Genomic DNA, 12,738 nt, shown 5'->3' with positions numbered 1-12,738 from the left:
AATTATTTACCACTTAGAAGAATTATCATCGTAATCCACTCAGAGGTTTTTGAGTTATGCTGACTAAAATATCTGGAAACACAAACAGACACACACACACACACACACACACGCACACACACACACACGCGCGCACACACACACACACACACACACACACACACACGCACACACACACACACACGCACACACACACACACACACACACACAAAACTATATCTCCATTTTTCATGGAGATAATAAACTACAAATCGGTGTATTCTGCATCACCCGCGGACACGTCGGTCGATACGGAATACACGGTGTTGTATTTGATACTGTACATGTAGAATACAACACCGTGTATTCCGTATCACCCGAGGTACCAGCGCTGGCCTGACCGCAGGTCGGCTGGTACCGAGGATGATGCGGAATACACTGTGCTGTATTTATGTCATACCCACCTGAGAAAACACATGTTTCGATGCAAAATGCGCCAGAAGTTGGCCTCGAACAAAATTGTTTTAACAGCAATGTTCCAACGTCCGAATCAGGTATTCGACTTTTCGACCCGACGCACTCGGCGTGCACAGAGTACGTTCAAAATATTAGATGGAATCCTGTGTGGTAAACCTTCGAAGCCTGCGTGATACGGCTTTTTATCATCCGGTCCGTAACACCAGTATCGAACGTTATCGCGGCCCAGGTATGACATATATATGTGTATACCGCACTTTGTTTGTTTCCCCCGAAAACCCGTGTCCAGTCCACCCCAGCCGAGATGATCTACCGGAACACCCTGATCATCGGAGCCGACTCCTCCCACGGAGGCATCACCTGGCAACCGGTCACCAAAGTGCCGCTGGAGTGTCGTCTGCCGCGGAACAAGACCCTGTCATTCGACTTCCGGCCTCATCTCGAGTCGGTCATCCGGTCCGGCGTCCAGGGCAGGGGAGACTTCCGGATCTCCATGGAGCTGTTCCGGACTGACGGCTTCCGGCAGCCGGTCACGGAGTATCCGGTGTTTGTGGAGTTACAGGAGGTAGGTCCGGAGTATCCGGTGTTTGTGGAGCTACAGGAGGTAGGTCCGGACTCCGGAGTATCCGGTGTTTGTGGAGTTACGGGAGGTAGGCCCGGAGTATCCGGTGTTTGTGTGGAGTTACGGCAGGTAGGTCAGGAGTATCAGGTGTTTGTGTGGAGCTACGGCAGGTAGGTCCGGAGTATCTGGTGTTTGTGTGGAGTTACGGCAGGTAGGTCCGGAGTATCCGGTGTTTGTGTGGAGTTACGGCAGGTAGGTCAGGAGTATCAGGTGTTTGTGTGGAGTTACGACAGGTAGGTCCGGAGTATCCGGTGTTTGTGTGGAGTTACGGCAGGTAGCTTAGGTCCGGAGTATCCGGTGTTATGGCAGGTAGGTCCGGAGTATCCGGTGTTTGTGTGGAGTTATGGCAGGTAGGTCTGGAGTATCCGGTGTTTGTGTGGAGTTACGGCAGGTAGGTCCGGAGGATCCGGTGTTTGTGTGGAGTGTTACGGCAGGTAGGTCTGGAGTACCCGGTGTTTGTGTGGAGTGTTACGGCAGGTAGGTTCGGAGTATCCGGTGTTTGTGGAGTTACGGCAGGTAGGTCCGGAGTATCCGGTGTTTGTGTGGAGTTACGGCAGTTAGGTCAGCAGAGATATAGTTGAGGTTGGCATCAGAAAATGGTTTTAAAACCTTTTTCCCTTTCTTTTAGTAGATCTAATAGCTTGAAGCTAGCACCGGTTCGCCTTCGGGAGGTTGTGAGCTTGATCCCGGCCGAGTCATACCAACGTTACTAGTTCATATTCATTTTAATTGTTCTGTACAACGGCCGACTCTACCGTGAAAATTATGACCTTGGCCATGACCATGTGTTCCAGATGATCCACGTGCAGATCCAGGTGAATTCCAGTGACACCGACCTGCAGGTGTTCGCTCACACCTGTGTGGCCACGCCTAGCGACGACCCTGACGACAAGACACGGAATGACGTCATCGTCGAGGGGTCAGTAAATTGTCCATATTCTTCAGATACATGTTAAAGAAGAGAAACTTCTGGACGTGTTTCTTTATGCAGTCTTCAGATTCTGAGTGAACTCCAAGCAGGTGTAGCAAGGCGAAATCGATCGTAACGTATCTCAATCTCCCTGTTCCGCGGATCACCTGATCTTCTTTTCTTGTATCATCTTTTCATGAATCTTCTTTTCTCCCCAGTTGTGCCAAACTCCAAACGCTGCAGTTCTACCCGTCACCCGGCCCGGACAGGGGGCGCTTCGGCTTCCAGGCGTTCGCCTACATCAGCGGCGTTGACATGGTAACCGTTAAAGCTGTGACCTTGCATGACAAATGTTATTCACAACACTCTCCCCGGTCAGTGTTTCGGCAACTTGCAACAAGCTCTATCAGAGTTCCTGACGAGGACTAATTAACTTTGCCGAGAGGTTGATGGGGAAAATCGTGACCTTTTCCTTATATGCCGTTTTTCTCTGTCGATATTCCCCAGGTGTACCTACACTGTAACGTTGTCCCTACACGATATTCCCCAGGTGTATCTACACTGTAACGTCATCTCCACACAATATACCCCAGGTGTACCTGCACTGTAACGTGCTGCTGTGTAAGGCCTCGGACCCGAACTCCCGCTGCGCGCAGGGCTGCCAGCCGCCCTCGGGCAGGAGGCGGAGGGAGGCCGAGGGCGAACCCGAGGTTTACCGGCTGATCCAGGGCCCCATCGTGGTCAACAAGGATCAGAAAGGTGAGCATGTCTGTGAGTTTCGACACAGCTGGTCATATCAATGATGTTAAATCCAACGTCATGTTGACCCTGCCCTAGTCTCTCCCAGAGTAAGTACGCTGGCCATATTGGGAGATCAATTTGCCAGAGGGCCACCATCGGGTTTCATTTGCCTCGAATTGAGAAATGAACCCCTTACCGCGGACTGACACACCTGACCAGTCTTAAGTCTTTGGGCGAAAAGTCCCCTGGCAATCTATTTCTGCTATCTTTTAGGAGCTTCTGATTCTGGTAGAGACGGCCTGAAAAGGTTGTTTCTTTGGAAACTCTCCGGATATCTTTTCAGGACTGGGTGTAACCGCTGTTATTTACCTTCTGCTGATCATCACCCCCCCCCCCCCCAACAGCATTTTCCAGCTGCTATATGGAAAAGAATCTGAGGTTTTACCCTTAAAAGTGACAAGCTATATTACAGGAAAGTCCTCCATCTTCCCCATCCCGTCCTTTCCAGATGAGACCGGCGGGCGCCAGGTTACAGCTGCCGGGGCCGTGGTTGGAGCGTGTGCCGTGCTGGCCATCGCCATGTCTGTGGGTCTCCTGTACAAGGCGCGTCGGCACGGCAGCCAGGCCGGCTACAGCGTGCTGCAGCACCGCTACTAGACAGGGGAAGAACTCCATCTAAAAGCTGTCAAGTGTGTTTGCAATCATAGTGCAGATTAAAATGGCAATCAAACGTTTGGTCTCATCATTTTTGTCTGTGCATCTCTGTGTGACAGTGTGTGATTCACAATGTTCTCAATGTAATGGGACACTCTGTTTCTCTGTACGTCTCTCTTACGCGACAAAATATAACTTAGACTTTATTGTCTGATTAACCATGTTCCTTGGGCTCAGTCATTTGTTAATTCTTCCTGAACATTTAGATAATAAATTCAACTTTGTTTGCCCGACTGCACGCTTGCATTATGCCAAAAAGCAGTTACTCGAGCAACTGGATATGACTTTGGAAACGGTCAGACGTTTCGGATAGAATCCACTATCCTTCGTCAGTTTTTCCTTTTTCAAGATAATATCCAGTTGCTTGAGTAACTGCTTTTTGGCATATCTTCTTACCTAGATGTCTAATCTTCATCGGCGCACGCTTGCCTTAGTTTTGGGCTACCCGGATCCGGAGAACGTTTTCCATATCGAACCAGTATGGTCTATAAAACAGGGAAGAACTCCCTCTGACGTGCGTTTTTAGTCCAGATTAGAATGGAATTGGCAATTCAAATTTACGGTCTCATCATATTCCTGTGTTTTATTTTTCTGTTATGCAGTGTGTGATTCTCAGCATCCACAATGTAGTAGGACCGGGGTATTAGCTGTCATTTACAGAACAAGTTTTTTTTTTCGTAGCAAGAACATTTCACTAGAACAGGCGATCAATGAAGATGTACTAACACACGTACACAAGGAGCCCAAACTCCTCTTTTTTAGTTTTAACTTAGACGGGAAGGGCGATTGAATGGTTCTCGTTTGGGCAGGTCAGGCAAAAATATAAATCATTTCACAAAGAACACTGCCCTACGTGCTCAACAAGGCAATGGGTCTACTTTTACCTACCTTTAATGAGCAGACTCATTTGTCATGCGTGCACGTGTTTGTCCACTTTGACATACCGTGAGACAGATCTGGAACAGTAGGCATCCTTCAGTCTCGATAGACTAATAAAAACTCATAACAACAAGAGTTCGTAGACCTCAGGCCTGCATGAAATGTATTGGGTTTCTGTAGACCTATTGGGTATTTTTGCCTTTTTGTCTGTGGTACGTGGTTGGAAAAATGAGCTTTTTACCGTGTTGGTTGTGCACCATGCAAAAGTCTGACTCTGAAATTCCATTTTCTGAATTTGTAAGTTTGGACATGGATGAACATTACTTATTTTGGATTTCTTAAGTATGTAACCAACCACAGTACTTTGAAGTTGTTGAGACGCTACCTTTTTTTGTCTCAGATGGCCCATGCACATGTAGTTACTCTGTCACATGATATACTAATATCTTCCTATTTCAATGTACTGACCTAATGCAGCTGCTAAGTCTCCTTGGTTTGTGTTCTTCCAATGATATTCATTACCTTCGCCAAGAAGGTTATATTTTGGGTAGCGTGTGTTTGTATGTATGTATGTATGTATGTATGTATGTGTGTAGAACACCGGCATAACTGTAGAACGCCTGGATGGATTGTATTGATATTTGGTATGTGTGTAGGTCTTGATGAGACCTGGAAACGATTAGATTTTGGGCCCCCTAGCGGCCTGGAAAGGTACTGCAGCGGAACTTCCTGGTTTGATATCTCGAGTTCTGAACATGCTGCGGCTGTGATTTTTTAGTGGTAGACAGCTCTTGATGCCAAGAGTAAGTGGTATAGGTTTGGGCTCCCTAGCGGCTTGTTTTGGAACTGCAGGGTAGGTTTAGTGACAGACTTTGAAAGGGAATAACTCAAGAAGGGGTTGACGGATTGTTATGATTTTTGGTGTATAGATAGTTTTAGTGATGCGTCACATAATTATGTATTAATTATGCAAATTGGTATCTAATTTGCATAATTAATTAGAAAATCATCTATACACGCTAAGTTCTATTATAGGACCATTGCAACATGTGACATTTTTAAATAAGAAGGAGAAGAATATTGATAGATATATATTATGCAAAATAAAGACATAATTTGCATAATTAATGAGAAAATGCTATAATGTCATTGTGGTAAATGATGGTAACTTCTTACTTGTAGCATATGGAAGTTATGGACAGGTGAACATCATTGAACATTAATTATGCAAATGAGGTCCTCATTTGCATAAATTATCAGAAAATGCGATAAAAGCCTTCTCTCTTAACATAGATGTGTACGTCTGTTGTTTGGTGAAGGAGATGATCAAGTAATATCATTTATGCAAATGAGAACCTTATTTGCATAATTAATGAAACACACAATTAACACAGCAGTTGTAAAGGTTAGGATCATTTGGCGAAGGTATGGGGTCGTGGAACTCTAGTTAAAGATTTATTTCTGGGGTGTTATTCACTTGACATCGGAATGTTACTTGCATAATTTGACCAATGATACTTTTATCTGTAGTTCCATAGACATTAGACAATATGAATAGTGCTGGCCCCCATGCAGCAGCAAGAGTTAGTCCCCAGGGTGGTATGATATTTTCATTCAATCCATCCAACCCAAACCTAAATCTCCTGTAGTATCTAAGCCAAATTTAACAGCATAATTTACTATGAAAAATGTCCTTGTCAATCCCATTTATAGATGGCAAGCTGCTGGCAATGTAGCCTGATTAAATCTCGCTTATAGCAGCCCGCCAAACATCCGCCGGCCCGCGGGGAGGGGCCAGTTACAGCCCTGGACAGCGGAGTTTGTGTTACACAGACTACTGGCAATGGAAGCTTTGAAAAGTTCAGAAGCTGTTGTAGTCAGAGCAAACACCCAGCAAACATCCCCGCAAACCAATGAGCAGTTGCTTAGAAGGGGAATTTCATCATATATTTGCCGCGACAAAATGCAACAAACGATACTGAATTTAAAACAGAACAAAGCTAAGCCTCCACCACTTAACCCTGCCTGTACCATAGATTAAGCAGGCCCAAAAACCAAGCGAATATGACTAGCCCAAAACAACAAATTACCTGTATACAGTATGGAAATGGCATTACCAAAGAAACAAAAAGAAACACAGGACAAATCATACACATACCTTTCTCTTATGCCCACACTCTATACAGTTCTCCTCCACATTAGAAAATTGCATCTTCTTCTGTTTAAGTTCAAGTTCAACCATGATTGCCAACAGGGTAAAGGAACTTGTACCGAAACTTAAAACTCAGTACTATACAGCTCTAGAAACACCACAAAGAGTAATAAGCAAACTCCAATTATACCTGACCAACAGATATATAATCTGGCACACTCCCGTCATCTGGCAAACTGTCAGTGCCACTAAGTAACCTGATACATTGAAGGTGGCCCAGGCCAGATGATGGTTCTACACCCAACCATAATCTGTTTTTAAAACCAAGCAGATATTGGGAGGATGCCCCAACCACACAAAAACAGGATCAACCTATACAGTATCAAGTTCAAGCACTAGGAGGCCCAAAATCAAACCTGACCACCAGGACACCACAAACAACTCAAGTACCGAATAGCAACACAATGGCACCTTGCGTTCCGGAGATACAGCGCACGCCCCGTGCCCGCACAAAACGTAACCTAAAATGTCAAGTTCAAGCACCAAGGGCGCCAAAATCAAAATTGAGCATTATTCAGCCACCGCCGACACATGTGCCAAATATCATCGCGCCAGCACCAGCCGTTCAGAAGATATAACTCCGGAAACACCCCTCCCGGACACAAAATTCGACATGCCGGGTCAAGTTCAAACGCGACAAGGCCCAAAGTCAATCCTAGGCAACAGGCAACAACCCCCCACCCATGCACCAAAAATCGTCGCAATCGCGCGTATCGTTCCGGACACACAGCGCCAAAAGTGCCCCAAAAACACCAAAAATGCCACCTGCAATGTCAAGTTCAAACGCCAGGAGGCCCAAAATCAAACCTGAGTGTCAGGCTACCACCCCCAACCCACGTACCAAAAATCGTCGTGCTCGCACCATGCGTTCACGAGATACAGCGCCCTACATCCCCGGCTACCGAAAAGTTCCCACCAGCATCAAAACCATACCTGCATACATGCAGGTAACAAGCCGTAGGCCACATACTCCGTGACGCATTTATGGTCTGTACATTGGGCTGTGGTGCGTTTAATGTTTTCAAACAAATGTGATGATAATAAGACAGTCAGTCGTTCAATCACATCTGGAATTTGCACAGCATCAGTTAACAACCATATATACTGAGCCGATGACATTGATAGTACCAAACCGAAAAATAAGGACGAACAGGAGGAAAAAATAAATTATAGCCCTAACATTACCGATAGCTTACCAAGCAGGGCAAGGTATGCATAACACAATCCTCATAAACGTCAACCCGCAAAATACAGCTGATGTCCAATAATACACTCTGACTTACAGCGTCAGCTGTTCGTGCATATCAGTGATTTGCACCATTGGCACTAAAAGAAATACTCAGCAAAAAGATTTAAAACAACATGTGTTTTGGTCCCCAGACCTCCACGCAATTTGCGATTGCGAATAAATCATTACCATTGCAATTTGGGGATAATTACTCCCTGTTGGTATGCTATATCCCAGTATGTGCTGTAAATGTACACCAGTGAACATTAGAATAGCAAATATGTACTTCACATGTACATACGACTTTTCTTTTTTAATCTATTTTTTAATTGCTTGTTCACCGCACGTTCAGCAAGCCACCACACCACAAAAGGCTAATACTAATATTGTACAAATTGACACAATGGTGATATAATGGTTATATAATACAGTTACTTGGGTGATAAAATTCGTTTATAACGTTCACAATTACATGTACTAGCAAGTGTTGTTGCTTGGGCTGACACCACCGATATATATATATATAATATGTTAATGAACAATAAAACATTATCTCACTAACACCTCAAAATATTTTGCACTAGCGCACAGATAGAAGAGGAGGATCTACCATTAGACACAAGGCAACTGTAATATCAGAATTCTGATTCTCTATTTTTTTTCTTTTAATTTTGGCTTGAAACAAGCTTAAGAATTCCTCATTTATGTATGATGGATTGCTATATGACTTAGTTATAGCAAATCTCGTATAGATGGGAAAATAACTTGACAATGCAGTTGTGTAAACTCTAACTAACGACGAGGGGTAAGTACTAACGGCGTCTGACTTGATCTGGATGATATATACCTTATATGATTAATGAGGCTGGCGGAATATAATAAGGAACGTCGCGCTGCAGCCGCACCACAGGTACCAGCAGGAGATCTCCCGTGTCTCCACTTCTGCTGAGTCATGTTGCTGTTACTGCTGACCGTGTGTGGAGTTCTGCCGCCTGGCCATTTGGCCATTCGGCCTTGGCCGGCGCCGGCGTACAGTTGGACTACCCCAGGAACGGAACCACCTACAACATTGCAAGATACAACACTGCAAGATACGACATGGCAATATACAACACTGCAAGATACAACATGGCAAGATACAACCCTGCAAGATACAACCCTGCAAGATACAACATGGCAAGATACAACATGGCAAGATACAACATGGCAAGATACAACACTCGGTAGGAGAAAAGTCTCTCTAGTCAGCTGTATACAGCACATGTTGACCTGTCATGTTCTGCCTGATGCGTTCTTATTTGGCATGCTAAGTCATGATTGCACAGTGTTTAATAATAAGCAATAGAAGTATTCTCCTTCTTTAAAAACAGTCGTACCATCAACATTTGTTGTGTGAATAATAAAAGCCTGACAACTACACCTCTACGTCCCTCGCGTTGCGATCTTGTTGGTCGGTTTGAAGGCTAGACAAAGTACATGTATCATTATGAAATCATACATCAGAGTTTGATTCTGCAGACCCGAGGCCCTGTGGTGACTTCCCGTGGCCAGACGCAGCAGTAGAGGCTGTGAACTGCGACTACAACTATCAACACTACAACTACCCCGACGTGAAAGGCCGCTGTAACGTAACGTGCTCCGACGAAGACGATCTGTTGGTGGGACCCGCAGACCTCAGCTACCATGGCCAGTATTCTCAGCTGTCCGGTACCTACGTCTGCAGTTTAGCCAACATGACCTGGTTGGGAGAGGAACCCCGATGTCTAGGTAAGACTTAGCCTGGAATCCAGCCCTGTTACCTTCTGATAGTCGTTGTATGGATTCTCCTGTCGACTCGGCTGTTGGAAGCGGAGTAAAACTAAGAAAACTGGAATCCATGGGCCAGGCCAATCAAGTAAGACTTGTTTTGTAAGGCCAACGGAGGCCACCTCCAATCAGGAGTGTGGCTTCGGCTTATTTTTGTAATGCCATGTCATGTCCTTCGTTCTGTCATGAATTTTTTGCCCCTTTCTTTAAAGAACAAGATATATGCATTCATCAAAATAATGCGACCGTCTGGGAACAAACCTTGTTCATACCAAGGGACCTGACGTTATTTACTGGGGGGGGAGGGCTGGTGCAAAATAGGTCTGGTAAAAAATTTTTCAATGGCCCCCCCCACGCCCCAAAAAATTTTTCTATGGCCCTCCCCCCGCCCCAAAAAATTTTTCAATGCCCCCCCCCCAATTTTTCCCTGCCTTTTCCATTACACACAGTCTATCATTAAATAATATAGCAATAACAATAGCGGTAGCATTGTTTGAACGTGACGACGATCGGGGTGTCAAGACCCGCGCGTCAACAAATTACGCACGTTGGAGTCCTGCTGGGCATATGTTATCTCCCAAAGTTTTACAACAGCCGAGTTTTCATTTTGATGACATATATACAAACATGTAGCACTTGATGTTGTTACACTCACGCTGCAACGGTTATAAGACTTACCTTGTCTGATATCACTTCTCCGATCTACGTGAAAAAAGTCTCTGATACATGGTAACGTTTAATACGCAAGATCACGAAACTGAGCGTTTCCGCCAGACCGACGGCTAGCTGTTAAAGGCCGTCCAGGGATCGGAGGGCCGAAGGCCCGACCGGACTCGGGGGTTAGGGGCATGCTACCCGGGAAATTTTGATATTTTTGACCCTCTAAAACGAAATTTCCCGCATTCTGTGAGGCAAAAAACTGGATTTTATGCGTCCACATCAACGAAGAGAAAAGCGGGCAGGGAGGGGCGGTAATCCAAGGCGATCTTCTCCACTACACATGTACGAAATTTAACAAAAGAAAACAAATTAATGTTGTAGTTGGAAGAGACTTGGTACATTTTAACGATATCGTTACGAACACCGCTTCAAGACTGCTTCAATCTTTCCAAAACGGGAGTTATTTCGGCCAATTGCAACCTACAAACTTGCCAAAAAAATTTCGCGCCACCATGATTACGTCATATGCTGCAGAGATAGAGCCCGCTGTTACGAAAGTAAACATCGTAATGTTTTATCCCGTTGCCGTCCGTGAACCATTCCGTATACAAAGAACAGATGCACGCAGGATTGATATTCATACCAATTTTAGTTTCTACTGTTTTCTTAAACTTCGTGCGAACATGGAATCACACGACAGAGGCGGCTGCAGAAAATTTCTCAGTCTCAGTATGGGGAGGGCGAACTATATCAACGTAATCCTTGGGGGTCCGGGGTATGCTCCCCCGGGAAAATTTGGAAATCTTGCATATCTGAAACGATCTTTCCTAAATTTTGATGGGAAAAATTTGCTGGCAGACTAAGCTAAGTTTAATAGCCTTTCTATTAGAACTTCACATGGTTTTGAGGGCGACGACGCCCCCAACGTATTTCCACGATTTCGAGCGCCGGGCATGGCACGAGCCGTCGCAAGGTAGGTCTCAGGAGAAATGTCATTCAAATGATGAAGTTTGGACCCTTTGAGACACGATTTTCTGCATTTTGAGGGATAAATTTCGCTGGTAGACTATGCTAAATGTAATGACAATTTTCTGTCAGAGGAAGAGATTTTTGATGGCAACGAGTGCCGAAGTGTTGTGTGCGCCGGAGGCGCAAGCCGTCGCAAGGGACGTCCAGAGAAAAATTAAAATTTTGAAATCTGAAACTCCATTTCCTGCATTTCAGGGGCACATTTTGCTTGTATTTATCAAGGCCCCTAAGGCAATTTTTTTTCAATGGCCCCCCCCTCGGCTCAAAAAATTTTTCAATGGCCCCCCCCACCTATGCACCAGCCCTCCCCCCCCGGTAAATATCGTCAGGTCCCCAAGGAGCTTTTATCAGTAGCTCCTTGCTCATAGCAAGTGCAAATCCCACTGGCAAGTTAAACCATGAAATACGAATGTTAGATGTTCATCTCATACAGGCCAGTACAACAGCGCTACCGTCATCACGAACGAGACCACCGGGACCCGACTGGTGGGGGGAGAGTTCTACGGCTGTGTGGAGCTGTACGATGGCGTCACGGGGCAGTGGGGGCCTGTCAAGGGGTGGGAAATTTCCTACTGGGGTACCGATCATGACAAAGCCAGAATGTCCTGGGCCGACTTAGCGTGTAGAAACTTGGGTTTCAGGGAAGGACTTGCCACAGCCGGCTTCAGGTTAGCCAATGGAGTTGTCAGATACCGTCATACATATTATCTTCAATGGCGGTACCGCCCATCCTACCCCTCCACGGCCCCCAAGTTCATACTGTCCCAGTCCCTTCCCCAATGGGAGGGGGCGTCTCTGCATGTCGCCATAGATAGGGTGGTGCGGGGGCCCTGCCCAGACAACGACTGGGACTGCAGGAGTGACTACGACCACATGTGTCTGGCCTGTGCTGGAGAACGGCAACACGATGATCCACAAGGTATGTAAAGCGTACGATGATAATTTAGTACCTAATGCATATGTTAAACCTTTAATACGATGTGTAAATCATACCCGGGCAGTATTTACGTTCGATATCGGTATTCTGACCGGTCCGTACTTTACATTATGTCATACCTATGACGCGAAAACCTGTGACGCGGACCGTGTGATAACTTCCGTATCACACGGGTTCTAAAGTTATATCACACAGGCTTCCTTCGAGTAAATCGAACTATTTCGAACGCGCCGTATACGGCACGATTAAAAATTCGAATACCGGATTCGGACGTTAGAATTGCTGTGGTTACAATCTTTTGTTCGAGGACAAAACATTTTCTCAACTTCGGCCGTTGGGCGATCCGACCCGCGGTCAGGCTGTCACCTCGGGTGATATGGAATACACCGTGTTGTATTCTATATTTATGTCATACCTGTGACGTGAAAACGTTCGACACAGGTGTTCCGGACCGTGTGATAACTTTCCGTATCACACGGGTTTTAAGTTGTATCACACAGGCTTCCTTCGAGTAAATCGAATACGGCACGGTTGAAAATTTGA

General features: G+C 45.5%; 1 protein-coding gene across 1 annotated transcript; it reads left to right on the top strand.

Annotated features, from left to right (window-relative positions):
- The first annotated feature begins 8,891 nt into the window (after positions 1-8,891).
- LOC118424035 lies at positions 8,892-12,185 on the top strand. The gene is made up of 3 exons (XM_035832481.1): positions 8,892-8,986; positions 9,289-9,530; positions 11,692-12,185. Exons 1-3 carry the CDS (start codon positions 8,892-8,894, stop codon positions 12,183-12,185), a joined length of 831 nt encoding a protein of 276 aa, XP_035688374.1.
- Positions 12,186-12,738: the final 553 nt, after the last annotated feature.

Source organism: Branchiostoma floridae, chromosome 1, assembly GCF_000003815.2.
Source record: "Branchiostoma floridae strain S238N-H82 chromosome 1, Bfl_VNyyK, whole genome shotgun sequence".
In the NCBI taxonomy this organism is placed as follows: Eukaryota; Metazoa; Chordata; class Leptocardii; order Amphioxiformes; family Branchiostomatidae; genus Branchiostoma; species Branchiostoma floridae.
Note: the sequence above shows the minus strand (reverse complement) of the source record. Positions and strands in the feature narration are given on the sequence as shown.

Bases quoted from the DNA above. Each gene is read 5' to 3' on its own strand.
- LOC118424035 (XM_035832481.1), top strand. From the start codon at position 8,892: ATGGCAAGATACAACCCTGCAAGATACAACCCTGCAAGATACAACATG. The intron at 8,987-9,288 runs GTAGGAGAAAAG...TGCAGACCCGAG, and splicing joins ATGGCAAGATACAACACTCG to GCCCTGTGGTGACTTCCCGT. The intron at 9,531-11,691 runs GTAAGACTTAGC...CATCTCATACAG, and splicing joins AGAGGAACCCCGATGTCTAG to GCCAGTACAACAGCGCTACC.